This window comes from Falco peregrinus, chromosome 8 (genome assembly GCF_023634155.1).
Source record: "Falco peregrinus isolate bFalPer1 chromosome 8, bFalPer1.pri, whole genome shotgun sequence".
In the NCBI taxonomy this organism is placed as follows: domain Eukaryota; kingdom Metazoa; phylum Chordata; class Aves; order Falconiformes; family Falconidae; genus Falco; species Falco peregrinus.
The window spans coordinates 14,297,364-14,312,241 of record NC_073728.1 but is presented as its reverse complement, the minus strand read 5'-3'; the positions used below and the strand labels follow the sequence as shown (position 1 = coordinate 14,312,241).

The following is a 14,878-nucleotide window of genomic DNA, read 5'->3' as shown; positions in this document are numbered from 1 at the left end:
TTTCAAAATAAATGCACAGAACTGTTGTGCTGAAACTCTGAATCCACCTCACCGGAACCTTCAAAGGAATTTAAAATTGCATCACAAACTCCTACTCAGTCTCAATGCAAGTGGGTATCAGACGTCTTAGAAAAAGAAGTCCTTCCTCAGACCTCTCAAAACATCAAATCTCTCTTTCTACTCTGAAACAAGAGAAAAAAAAGCTAAGATAATAGAAAGTCTTCACACTTCCCTCTTTCACCATGTTTTGTTGCCCTTAGAGGCTGAATCCCTTTAGACGTATCTGTATACCAAATGTTCTTCCATGAACCAATTTTGTATGGAAGTATACTATGCAAATTAACTGAAATAAAGTAAAACTCATGTAAGTCAGATTTTAAGACTAATGAACATACTTATTTCTTTCAAATTATCAATTGTGTTATAGAATAAATATCTTCATATGCCAAAACAAAACACTGATAATCAGACTTCTGAGAAAGAAATGTATGTACTGTCTACATAAATCTGATTATGTTCAATATTTAGTAAGATCCATACTTTTCCTGATATTGAAAGCACAGAAGCTAAAATAACCCCCCAAAAAACCCACTGCAGATTTCTAACAGCTGGCATTAAAACTCTGATTTCCTATCACAAATTCAATTCTAATATCAGAACTGCAAGAAGGGAAAGTCTCACACAAAACTCAAGTCTCCCAGCTCCAATGTTTAGGTATTAACATCCACAGCAGCACAGCACTGGTCATTTATTAAATACAAACCAGTGAGAATAATAATAATAATACTGATGAATGGTATACATCAACGACACCTGTTCAATGCATAAGGAGGGAACATTGCCAAACCTATAATGGAAAGGGAACAAAACTGCAACGTGACTGGGAAGAGTGGGAACACCACAAAAACATCAAGCTAAGATGAAAAGACATGAAGAAAGACTTGGTACAGGTACACAGAAGTAGTTATGCATTGAGGAACTCTACTCTTATATTTCATGTAAGTTTCTTTATAACATCTGCAAGAATCCCCCTCACTTTAGTCTCCCCTATTAACAACAATAAGCTTTCTGGGTTATAAATCAACTTTTGGTATCAACTCAAATCTCTGCTTGAAGGCCTTTCAATAGTACAATTACATTCATGCAAATCTTCATCAAGCTTTTAGTGAATATGCTGTCATCATCTCCTATTTGGACAGCAACAGTAGGAGTTACTTGGTCTCGAAAGCAACAGTTTTGAAAACACCTGCAACTGGTGTATAATCAAGAGTAACATGAGCAGGAGCACACTGACGTGATGCTTCCCTGTCTGCGGTGGTTGCCCTGAATGCTCCATGAACTCTTTGTTTTCAAGCACATGGTTTCCATTAGCCAGAAAACGCAAAGATCACCTCAGATCTCTGTGACTTCAGAAGAGCCCCAACAGCTCAGGTCTTCAGAAATAATGGAGGTATCCATAGCCAGGATGACATGTCAGGAGCTAGATACCCAGTTATGAAACTTCACAATCAAAATTCTGGAGTTAGTCAGAGGTTCACAATTCAAACACCTGAGGCAATTACTTAATTTGCCAATGACTTTATTAATAAAAAGGACATAAGCTTTCTTTGTAAGGAAAACAAATTTAAAACCCTGATCCCCAGTATCCATCCACATGCAGTGATTTTGTCTCATGCTGGAAGGAAAGAGACAAACGATAGCTTATATCAAGTACATCTCCTAACCGTTTTTGTACTCCCAATACAAGATGCTCCAACAGCACAGCTGTGAAAGCAGTAAGAAGAAACCAAATCACATAAAGAATAACCATTTAGTGTATATGTACAAAGATAAGCAGAGACAGTCCTGAGTCCAGGCTTTGACTGCAGTGCCTGCAAGCCAGAGCCGACCCAGTGTGGGGCTGCCCCACAGCTTCTGCTCCCTGGCCTGGAGGCGTGCGGCTCTTTGCCCCCAGCCTCCCTGGGAGCCATCCCACATCTAATGGACAAAACCTTTTGTCTAAAAGTAATTCAAGAGTTCTTAGAAACAACTTATCACGTTATTAAAAAACAAACGCTTCATTTACCTACAGCTTCTAAGATTGTGCCAAACTGAAATACCATTAGTGGTTTACCTCCAGACAGCATCCTCTCTGAAGAAGCGCTGTATGCCATATTATAAAGAAAGGAGCCAGAAATCAAAGTTAAGTAACGTGTTGGGTTTTCACAATCACAATGTTTTCCAGACAAAGAAAAAAATCTACTGAAAAAGGCTCAAAAAGGAACAGTGATTAAATGACCAACTCTGAAGTGCCAACATCTTTTAATCACCTGTCTGGGCTCCCTGTCTCCTCTGAGGAGCCCGAGTTCCATCGTGCTGAGCTATGGAAGCAACTCGGGTAAGACTGCAAAGCAGCTGGGCTAACAGGGGGCTATTCTGAGTGTCTGTCAAATGCCAAGAACCTAAAGCTTTACTTCTAAGTCATATCAGTTTCAAAATCAAGAGGGTAAAATGTATTCGGCAAAACCACGATACAGGGACCAGGTTTTTCTCAGCAAGCTTAGCACATAGGATAGAAACAAATGAGGCTTATTGAAACGTCTAATTAAGGAGCAAGAAAAAGACATGAAAGATTTCCCATGTTCTAAACACTATTCTGCACAGATGAGCTTAATAGTACTGAACAGTCAATACCCAGTATCTGTAAGTTTATCAGTTTTGTGCTTAACAGTTCCAGTCCCACGTCTGCCCCTTACCAGGTCAGCAGTCCACAGACAAAGACCCTTGTCACCACTGCCATCCTGGGTACAGACAAAACCGGTGACAGGGTGGGGGCGAGAATTTATTAGTAGCAGCTGGCAGCACCTAGCAGTGCTTTATAACTGAACTTTGCAGCATACTTGTTCCTTTTGATCTTAACTCCATGCATTTCAACATTGTTAAAGAAAACCAGAGTAGAACCATGGTAAAAATAAAATACAAGGAATGCCCAGGGAGATACAGCTGTAGCATTCTGAAGCTAATGCCCTCTGCCAGGAGCTGCAAGCAGCAGAGGAGCCTGTGCACAGCCACTGTGGCCACCCCTGCTCACTGCAAGAAGCCTCTAGCATGACAAGGCAGGAAGAAGGGGATAGCAACAAATCCGATGTGAAAATAAATGTTGTCTGAAAAAGCACAGGGAAGACAAGTGGAACATTCACAAAACATAAATAGTGTTTTACTTTTGCTTGGTAATGACTACAACGTACAGTATCTCCGCTAAACTTGCTCTGAAGTGTTAAGATAAACAGCACCCAGTTTTAAATTTTTGGAGTGGGTGGAATAGTTATTAGAAGCCTATTACTACTACTACATCAGAAAGCCTGTCGATCTAGAATATTCCCAGAAAGTGTACTGATATGTCATTCTGCCTTCCGGAGAGCTCCTACCTATTTCTCAAATTATTTGGGTTGTTAAATAGCATCATAGGATTTGTTTAGAATAATGTTGATATTGTATACATTGTATATATGTATTACATTACACATTGCAGCATCTAAAAAAAGACATAAAAAGTATGGCATTCTCGTCAGTTCCTCTTTTTGCATTGAGATGGGCAAAACAATTCTTTATCTACTACCTTTTTTATTTACAGTCCAATGTTCCACTAATGCATTCTGAAAGAGTCCCATTCTTAGCAGCCTTACCTACTTTTGCCTTATGTCTATAAGGTAGTCACAATAAAGCCCCAATGTACATTGTCACAACAGATCTCTGCTAATTATGACATTGAATTTATTATGCAACAATATGAAAGTCAGACAATCCTCAGCATTCCCAGTAAATGGAAAAAATATATTTACTATATTTGCATTACCCAAAGATATTTGCAGATCTTTAAACTCATAGAAGTGCATAAAACATACTAACTATAAGCAACTAATTTCCAGCAGAGATGCAAATTAGAGCCTCAAGAACTGCACATGATACAAGAACTGTGAGCCACCTGTATTTACAGATACTAGTTGGCTTAAAACGTATGTTTTCACCATTATTGGAGGTGGAAAAAATGACTCTATTTCAGAAAACGGATGTTTCCCATCTCCATTCTAGACCTTAAACTCAAATAAAATTTTTGCTGTGTCGTACTAGAAATATGCAGGATGCTTCAAAGATGACAAAGCTGCAGATCAGACAATTATATCAAACGAATAAGCTAAAAGTTATGTTCATATCTACTTGAAGAACTGACATCTCTAAGACTCTCAAGTAAAATACTTTTAGGCCTCTGGAAACAAAGCACAGTTATAGCCCTCACACTTCCCAAATACACTATTGCAAAGTCAGGATAAAGATAAGATCCTACCTTGCATCCAAAAAGCTCTTTTTTCAGATTCCAACAGATTTTTAATGTAACTTTGCAAAGGTCCTTGCTCTCAGACCTCCAGGTCATAACACAGCGCTAATTCCTGTTGGCACAGCTCTGCAGCTACCTGGTACAGCTCTCCTATCAAACGCACTCCAAACAGCAGTTTGACAAAACAATAAGGAATGCACTCATAAGAAAACAAGGGTGAGGTTTTTTTTGTAAAAATAATATTTTAAATGTTTCTTCTTTTTCAAATAAACATGTCTGTTGTTGTTTTATTTAACACAGTTTTTAGCATTTTGTGGGTTTGGTACATAACAGAAATTTTAAACCATTTCCAAACATTTTCAAAACATTTCAATCTCAGTGCAAGTAAAACACTGCGACTTCATCTTCCTGATTAAATGTTTCCGTAAGAGAAAAAAATTCTATGTACAGTTTTCTGTCTAAGCAGGCTTTGCCTTCACAGCTAACATTTCATATTCAGACTCCAATTGCACATCAAAGCTTTACTTTTAAATTCAGTAAAGATGCAAGTTTAATCTCAGGAGGCTATGATGTCTTAGATGTTAAAGTGCTGCTACCAGCAATCTTTAAAAGAGTCTGCTTCTGATGGATCCATTTCTAATGAGAATCACTGAACAGAAGTTACTCAACAAGCATTACCAGTTATCTTGGGTGACTCGCAAAATCTTCCACAGATTCTACAGAAACTAAGGCTTTGACTTGCATTCCTCTATAGCCTTCTACACTCATTGCTTTAATACTTTGTTTGCTCCTTGCAACAAGTTTCATTTCTATTTCTTCTCCTCAACATTAATCCACAATACTATCACCTTTTCCCCAGTTGCAACAACACACGAAATAGCCTTAATTAGCACACGTTTCCAAAATGTTATCGTTATTTGTAGCAATGTACACCCTGTGTCACAACCCCCTCTGCAGTTAACTCGTTTCCTGTAACCAAATAAACAGCAAAAAATAAATAATACCAGAATTTCTTTTAAACATTCATTAGATTTCAGGCAGAAAGGCAATGTAAATTTCAAGAAAATACACATTTGCTAACAGCTGGCCAAAAGTCCAAAATATTTCATCAATATGGCAGTATCTTAGATAATCATGCCCAAGAAAATCCCACTTTATGTTTTTTCCCCTCTATTAGCTGCTCCACATATAATCTCTTTCAACAGAGACATGTATTTAGAAATCTCCATGTGCATTCATCTGTATCTCTTTCAGTAGTTCAGAGTCTTCATTTTCTACAGCACCCTAAAATAACTTCCTGGGAGGCACAGTACTATCTTCTTGCATCAAATACTTTGCTGTCTCAAAGTACCTTACTTTTTTTTTTAAGAGGTATCAGGCCCTTCATTTTTGTCTTAACATTTCCTCACCTACCTTATAGCATAGTGAAGGTATATCAACAACATATTCTCTTCACTTCTTATTCACTTCACTTCACAACATATTCACTTCACCTTATTCTCTTCACTGAAGGCAAAATGTGCCTTACTGACTCCCTATCATTTCAAGAGTACAAATTTTAATGCTCATGTGAATCAGTCCTGCCTCCATCTTTCAAAACAGAAGATCTGCCACCTTGCACAGGTTTGTAATTTTCCCTTTGCTGTACATCCAAATCTCCTGGGGGAAAAAATGCAGCGCAAAGAAGGGAAAATGCTTATTTACAGAGCATTTTCTTAGATTAGGCAGATCAGAAATGAAAAACCAGCTCAAACACTGGCTACAAACCTAGCTGATCAGGTACTGCAAGCAGAACCTAGCTGAAATAAATGCATTTTAATTATAAATCAATATCGTGTGCTGCTCTCTGGAAGAAAAGCAGTTCAAGGTAACAACTGAGAGGGAGCAGGGCTACAACTGTGCAAAATTAGTCTGACATGATCTAACACAACTTCGGTGGGAGTCAGATTGGACCATGGGCTCACAGCAACACGAGTCTAACTGCTGCCACTCAAAAGCAATAGTTAAGTGAAAACTGTCTATTACTACCTTAAATAACCTGATTCAGCTGCATACATTAATAATTACTTTTCTAATAGTAGCTTTCCTCAACAAGTTTCCACAGAATTCTGTGAGCACTTAAAAGACATGTATTTTTTATATATATATATTTATTTTGTTACTAATTTTTATAATATATATATAGCAAGAAGGCTGGCAAAGGAAAGCCAGGATAATACACTGGAAAGATAAATCCATCTATCAGTGTTTCAGAATTAAAAAATTCCATCTTTGTCGCTGTGTGAGGCAGTTTCTTCATATCCAAAACTCAGTGCTTTTATTTTACGTAAGTTTCCTAAATCCTCTAAAACCTGCAGACACCTTTTGTTGCTATGAGGAATAAACCCTACATAATTTCAGCAACAATATGTACCACTCATGCTCAACTGTTGATGCCAAGGATTTTTTCCATATATCATGCAAATACCTCACGTGTCATATAAAAGTATATTCTTAACACTCAGTTGCTGTAAGATTGATTTATTCGCAGTGCCAGAAATGCAGCCTTGAGGAAAAAAAAATAATTAAAAATGTCTTTGTTGCTTTCATCTTGATGTTATTTCAACATGAATGTTTCACTACAACAATGTATCTATGACCAATGAGGGAGACCATTTACCTCTTTAGCTACTTAAATTCTATTTAAATGGCCATTATGAACTTGTCTTCAAAACAGTCTCAGAATTTAGGAAGCATTTTACAGACATAAGAGGCAGATATTTAACAAGTCTCTAAATAAATATTTGACAAAGCCAATAGAGTAAACACACAAAACATTTACCTGGGAAGCCATAGTTGGCCCTTTTTAGGTCAGGTTAAGGGGTATGTACACATACTAACTGAAGTTAAGATGGATTTTTTTGGGTCAATTTCTCGTGAAAGTCGAAGATGGAAGAAAAATGAGTGATTTAGCAAAGCATAAGAAAGTATATCTTTCCCCCCAAAGTACAAGCTCCGGTTCAGGATGAGAGGTTGGTTTTGAACCGCATTTCAGTAGTTCCAAACTCCACAAGAAAATCTTCAGATATGAAATAAAGACCATTCCCCAATCTCTACTTCTCCTGGCACCAGGAAACAGCTACCTCAGCCTTTGCATTTTCAATACCTCCAGACTATACCCCATCCTACAGCATTTGCAAAATTCTAGCTGGAGGGACTAGCAACTGACACTACTCAAATCTACTTGGATTTTTTTAAGATAGGAGAGATGAATATTATGACTACTCAGATGTATGATTGGTTTAAATTATCAGCTGCACATTAAGCAACAGTAAAGATTAAATTTAAAGCTTCAAGAACCTGTTTGTCCTTATTTGCATTTTGCATTTTTATAAAAGCTTTCTTACAAGACAGGATGGGTTTCTCATATTTATGCCCTGACCAAATATGAACTAAAAAAAAAAAAAAAAAAAAAAAATAGTATTCCATACTACACAGATATGGTTGCAAGATAAACATGTTTTGATATCCTAAAAGACAACAATGACATAAAAGTGCAATATTTAAGAGATTTGCTGTGATTTGTTTTAACTAACATGTATTAAGATCTTAATAAGTTACTCTTAGTCTTCTTAAACTGTTTACAGTCTAGCTACATCTTTCAATACACCACTGTTAATCATCCTACAAAAAACTGCAACTAAAAGATTGTATAAAGTAGGTTTTTTATTCCTCCATTATTTTTCTGGATGGATTTAGCTCAAAGGCCTAACACTATTCTGCTGTTTCCACAGATCCTTCATATAGTTGCAAGGAAACATTTTTAAAAGAACATCTATAATTTTCCTTAATAATGATGTTTTAAATTGACTAGGTTCATCAGTAGTGTTTTCAGGTTCCACTAGCTTTTAAACTATAGCTGAATTTCCACTTGCTATTCTAGGAACTTTTTATTCTGCGTAATTTTACTGGAAATCAGCAGAAAAACATTTACAAAGACTTAGTAAACTGTTGGCTGAATTCATCAGGCTTCACATAACTAACCATAAACCAGTCACATCTGCTTTAAAATTTACAGGATCATAAATATAGTTCTAGGAGGCCACACACCTTACTTTCCATCATCCAAGAACTATTCAGTGCACAACATTTTTAATACCTTATCAAAAATATAGATGAAATGGTGCTCTTTCAATTCATGGGCTATACTGAAATAACCTTCTGCAAAAGATTTCCTGTATGACTGTGACATGTTCAATTTAATTATCTAAAAGGTATGGTAACAGATTGCCACAGCCTGTGCAGCTAAGCTTACTAATGTCTTTAAAGCATTGTGTCAACTTTAAAGGCAGGGCTGATATGATGCCCAAGTAAGGTATCTAGCAGGGAACTCAAAGCTTCCCAACAGTTCCATAAAAATGGAACTCTGCCGAAGCAGTAATTCTGTCCTTGACATTCAGGTGGCAAAACTAAATCTTGCAGCACCAAAATGGGTTCTAAAAGAGTCAAGAAGGGACCATGGAGACTCCAGTGCCTGGAACAGGGGTCAGTAGCGTTGCAGGGGTCAGTATGCTGCAGCATCTCTCTTTTTTCACCCTTCCAGCTTCTTAGAACATCCTCTACTTCCACAGTGCTGTGGGTGTACGGGGTTTACAGTGCCAGGAGCAGCCCTACCTCTGTCGGATGCAGCAGTAGAAGAGCTTTACAAATAAAACCACCATAGTGGTGAATGAGGCCATCCTTACTGCTGGAATGGCCAACCTCCATCTCTTAACCTCGTCAAGGCAGGCAGACAACTGCGCTAGGCAGCAACCTACTTTGCTTACGCCTAAAGCCAAATTTGCGTATTATGAAAATGGAAGGTGACACAGTAACACAAAACAGTTGAGTCAGTAGAAATGTATGCTGCAGCACTCAATTACAGCTGGGTGAATTAAGGGCTGTGTAACAAATTTAATATATCCCCCTCCACACACATACACACGCTTTGCAAGTCAAGCTAGATCTTTCAGTATTAAAAATTCCACTTTAGAAGTATTTGAAGATCTTATCACCCAATAACTGGATTAATTCAGCTTGTAATTTCTCCCTTGGAGAAGCACGAGCAATGATTATTTTGTAGGAACTTTGTCTTCCTAATTTGGGGGGATAGAAAAGGACAAGGATTTATCTCACCCGTCCTGCCCAAATCCCCTCCACAGCATTAACTCCAGTCACATTCAGGGAGCCCAGTCAGATGGTTATTACCAGAGACAAGTAGTCTGTTCTGCATTGCACAGTGCTAGGTTCAGACACCGAACGGTGATTGCTTACTGGTTGTACAAACAGTATTATCAGCCAAAAGGCATCATGCTTTGTCAACTCTCTCTACCCATTTATACCACATGCACTTTCACAGTAAAAGGCTACTGTTTTATTTTAGCATGCCAAGCTCCCATTTTGACCAAAATTACTTACAAAGACTGCATCCTACCGCTATTTTTGAAAGCATCAGTACCTTTACTCTCTTGAAGTTAATTCAAATAGTATCACTCCTAAACACAAACTATTCTTTTTGCATTCTATAGCTGTAAATACTACCCAATTAAAGATCTTCATGCTGGGCATCCAAATACTGAAGTACCCAAGATTAGAGACCGTTTTGGAAAACGTTGTCTGCATTCAGCAGATGCCTATACAAACAATTCTCCTGTAAGCGTTTTATTTGTTCATTGCAGAGCACTACGCAATCTTCATACGGAAAAGCTCTGTTCTGTTCGCCGTTTCTGGTGCATATACATAGTAAGGTCACAGGTTTCGCATTTTACAGTACCATGACAGAAGGATCCTTCTCTAAATTATTTAAACCATGAAATGACAAGAGATGGAAACATCTGACTTACTGTAAGGTGTTGTATCAGTAGGGTCAGGAGGTGGAAAATTTTCCGTGAAGTTGACATTACACAAGTCCGTACTACAGCAGCAGAAGCGGTATGTTCCATTCTGAATCAAGGAAGGGGTGGTTGTAACTATACACGCCTCAAAGTGACACTCTTGTGGGTCTCCTATATGAGACCAGCAACCTGTGGAAAGAGGCAAATTAATTCTTTTTAAAGGAGGCATAAAATTAATTCTATTGCATAGACAATTAAATACACCTATAGAAACCCACACATTACCTAAATTAAGTGTGTGGGGTGAAAACACATCCTAATTTGCTTGTCTGACTTCACTACCACCTTTTAAACCAAAAACTGAAGAATTTCTTCAGAATTTACCACAGCCAAGGAGAAAAAACATGGGCAGCAATGAAAGCTAACATCAGGTGTCCAGCTGTCAACCTCAATATGATAAAACCTGAATTCTTGAGCCTTCTAAGCAGAAGTACACCATTCCCCATTTCTCTGATACCACAGACAGTATTACCACCCTTTGGCCCACAGTCTAGATGAAACTGTGACCTAGTCCCCTCCTCGGAGCTAGGCAAGACTGCATCTATAGTTTGATGCTTCTTACATCATTTCTAAAAATTCCGTCCTTCCTCACTGTTAGCATCACTGGACTCTTCTACAGGACCACAACTTATCTCTTGGTTAATGCAGGCCCTTTCTCCCTGCAGCAACTGTTCCTTCACAAGTACAGTCAACGGCAGTTAATGACGTTTATGCACAAATGCCTGGAAGGGAAGAGGCAACATGGGGGCAGAGGTGAGCAGACTGCTTCTTTCGGCAGATCACCAGATCAAATGTATAACTGCACGGGATGCTTGTAAATACATTCAGTTTTCATTTCAGCCTTACACTCCATTAAATTGTATCCCAAGTAATCAAGAGCAGAGTCCCTGTGAATGGTAATCGAAATACCTCTCCAGCAACAGCAAGACCCTTCGCCTCTCCCTACCATCACTTTCCCCACAGAGTAACAGTGAATTGACCGTTAGTGATATGTGACAGTCTTGTGCTATAGCTGCAATTTCCTCTGTAAACAAACATCCAATCAACATGAATATACATTTTCACTTAAGGAGACATTTTTAAATGTATCATTACATCAACACATACACCCGAGATACCTTCAAGAAAGCCATCTTACGGTGGATATCCTAAGTAACAAGCAATTAGAGTGCTTTCTCCTTCAACTGTGCATTGCTCTTTGGTCTCTTTTGTAAGTCATGTATTTCAAACAAACTTTCTGTTCATATTTAAAACTGCTAAGTGGGAAGTTTAAAATAATGCATTTGTACAATATACAAACAAAACATCTAGCTTTGCAGCTGCACATCTTTCACATTGGCTGGCCAGATCACAAAAAAGTGAAGAGAGTAGCAAAACTACTGCACTTAACACTAAAATGTTACATACCTTGTTTTACAAGATGTATGTCTCCTTCTCGTGTTTTTTCCCAAAGTCCATAGCAGGTACTACCTTTCATGCACAAAATTGTGCCATTCTCCTGGGAGATTCGGCTCTCACTGATTCCGTGGTCCTGCTGATATGGGTCCTTAAAAGCACACAGCCGCTCCTCACTCTGCGCAGCTTTAGACAAAGAAAGGACAACATCTGTCAGCGATTTTATGCATAAAATATTAACTTTAATAAAAGGACAATTAAGGTCTTCTGGAAACGTACATTTGAAACCACCCTGAATTACACATATCCATTCTTTAAACTGTACTCCAACAGTCAGAAATTAAAATGAGGTCTATCTTGAAAGTCACTTTCATTAAGAGGACAAAAAAATGCCCTCAGCAGATGTTTCAAAATGAACATGCAAATGTTTAAAATTCACAGGTGCAGAACAAAAATTTCATTGCATAGTCTCTATCATCTCTGCATCATTTGTCCTCAAGCACAAGTTACACAACTGTTAGCTGGTTTCTTCAGCAACCGCATGCACTCCTTAATTGTTTCCAGATCCTAAAGCAAGATGATCTTTTTCAGACTGCCACCCAGCCCAGTGCCTACCTAATTCAGAGGTGTTTTTCCACTCTTTCTATTGACCTAACTCTTCTTTTCTACATGTTATCCAGCCATTACACTGACATTTACTTCTTTATGCTCAGCAACCTATCAGTTTGGGTTCTTTTACACAACTTCATTAATGACCACCCACAGAAATACTAATGGCAGAGTAAAACCCATACGACTGATCAGCAGTTCCATGAAACACTGCCTGTAAACAGGAGCAATGCTGTTTGTAAAGCCTCCTTGGGGAATATCCAGCAGCAATATTTTATAAAACATACAGAGAGCGCAAAATAAATACCCATCATCACCTGAAAAATCTCTGCGGGGGTTTATTGCAACAAAACCAAAGCCACCCACAAAAAAAAAATATTTTTTACAAGAATAATACAAACTTCAGAAATTTAGTATCTTAAGAATGCGTATGTTTTACCCCTATGATTACTGCTATTTTTGTTCATATCACCTCAACGAAAGGACTCAACCATGCTGATATCCCTCTGTCATCTTTCCTTTAGGAAAAGCAAACACATTCAAACAATGAATTCTTCAGAAAGGCATCAAGTCCAAGATCAAAAAATCCATCATTTGTAAGGAATATGATATTTAGAATATTTTCACTCTTCCTTGGAATTACTTTGTAAAATGCATGAAAATCTAGGTGTGTACTTACAAGGCACTTCAGTTTATTCAGTAGTACAGCTCAGCACACATCCAACTGCAGTAAGAGCTTGTCCTATGTATCTCAATAACTAGATTTTAACCAGTTCTTTAACTCCCATGAAAGCACTGGTAGCAAAAAGATGCAAGGTGGAATAGACTGGTATTTTAGTAAAACAGATTTTGAATTTAGTAAATTACAGCATACATAATTGTAAGTTATTAAAGGCACTGTCTACGTATAAAATATCTCCTCACTAAGTATTTATTTATTTGATCATTCTGCAGCACTGGCCCCAAAGAAGCCATGTTTCAGCAAGGCACACTGACTGCAAAAATGCTGTTTCACTGTGTCACCAGCACAGATGACTGGGTAATAGAAAGACAAGCCAAGAGACTCAGATACATGTCTCACTTCTAAGGCTGTTATTATTCATTAAGGAATCGAAATTCATAATTCTCTCATGCAGAGACAACCATAAATAGCTACACCATCCAGAAAAGCAGTCTGTCAGTGACTCCCAGTTTATTCTGTGGCAGCAGTAATTAAAATAGTGCAACTTAGCTTATTTTTTAGTGGTCTGATAGGGCACGTGTGGTAAGTTGAGCTACATGTCAGCCCAGTGGTGGTAAAACTCTCAGCTAAGGAGACAGGAACCTCTTAAGTCACTGTAATTCAATCATTTGCAGCTCCACGTACTCCAGTAACCTGGCTGACAGTCCACACTACTCACCCACCTCACCATACACTGGTCAGGGTACCATTAACACTTTACATCTGGAACTAGAGTTTTGAAGTAATAAATACATTTATTATAAAGCAAGGGGCTTGATAATCAGAAACTCTTGTTGCCTAAATTTCATATCTAATTTTTTTTCCTTTCTAAATGAGTAGAGTTATTCAAGTTACTGAGGACAAAAAGGTCACACATTAACAGCTAGCATATGCTGCCTCAAGCAGTACTTGCCAGTCGCACGTAGTAGTTTTATTCTCAGGAACAGCTGAGTATGCCAGGCGTGAAGCATCTGTCCTGCATTCTCTGCTACATGACATGGGACTGGCCAAGGAACAATGTGTGAAAGGACAGTAGTCCAATGCCATAAAGGAACTGGAGCCGACTAACTTAGTGAAAATAGAAAGGCGAAAAAATTATCATGGAACTGTAATTTTCAGGAGAGAATGTGACAGAATTATATGGCTTTCTGAAATACGAAATTTTATATTAATACATTTTTATTAAGAAATATCTGCTCCTAGGGACACTACAAAGGTTTTTGAATCAATTGCATGTGATAGCTGAGTGGGACTAAGGTCACCTGAGATGTTGGTTGTTTGCAGAATGCTCAAATTGCTGCAATATAAGCCCTTTCGCAATTTGCCTTTATTGTGAATAAAAAATTTAAAAGAACAGAATTTATAAAACAGCCACACAGATTTGGTTTCCTTATCAAAAACCTCTGGTTTAGAAAAACCAAAAAGTAATTCCAGGGAAGTACACTTTCATAATACCTCAATAGGTTCTAAAAAATAATAATAATAAAAAAAAATATCAATCTTTTCACCTCTGAACTAATGAAATAAAAGAAAAAACCTTTTGGTTTTGCTTTCTACTCAAAAATATATTTATATGCATCATGTCTGTGCTCCAGAGACACAGACAGCTTTAACTGCCTACTTTTCTGGTCTCTTTAACCTATCTAAAAATCTCTTAGGATCAATGTTGAGAGGCAAGAACATGCAGAAGATACTTGGAAAGTTGTTAACCATCACGCTAGATGCTGTCCAGCCACACACTACAGAAAATAACAGTTGCTACCAAAAGCTTTTCTGATTTAAACAAAATGTATTGCCCTGTAAGAATACCTGCAGATGGGAGGGTAGAACACCCACTGCTACACCAACCTGAGTGCGTATCTTTATCAGTTTTCTAGCAAACTAATAAAAACGCAAGTTAATGTGCCACAATTTAGTGTCAGATGA

The 14,878-nt window shown here is 37.8% G+C and overlaps 1 protein-coding gene across 4 annotated transcripts in view; it reads right to left on the bottom strand.

The window, feature by feature from the left end:
• BMPR2 (bone morphogenetic protein receptor type 2) overlaps positions 1 to 14,878 on the bottom strand; it is a 109,617-nt gene that overhangs the window by 44,710 nt on the left and 50,029 nt on the right. For all 4 annotated transcript variants that reach the window (XM_013298808.3, XM_055811802.1, XM_027786147.2 and 1 more), the window contains exons 2-3: positions 11,635 to 11,808; positions 10,177 to 10,356 (exon numbers count right to left, since the gene is read on the bottom strand). In XM_013298808.3, the coding sequence (XP_013154262.3) occupies positions 10,177 to 10,356; positions 11,635 to 11,808 (354 nt within the window). The remainder of the gene's footprint in view (positions 1 to 10,176; positions 10,357 to 11,634; positions 11,809 to 14,878) is intronic.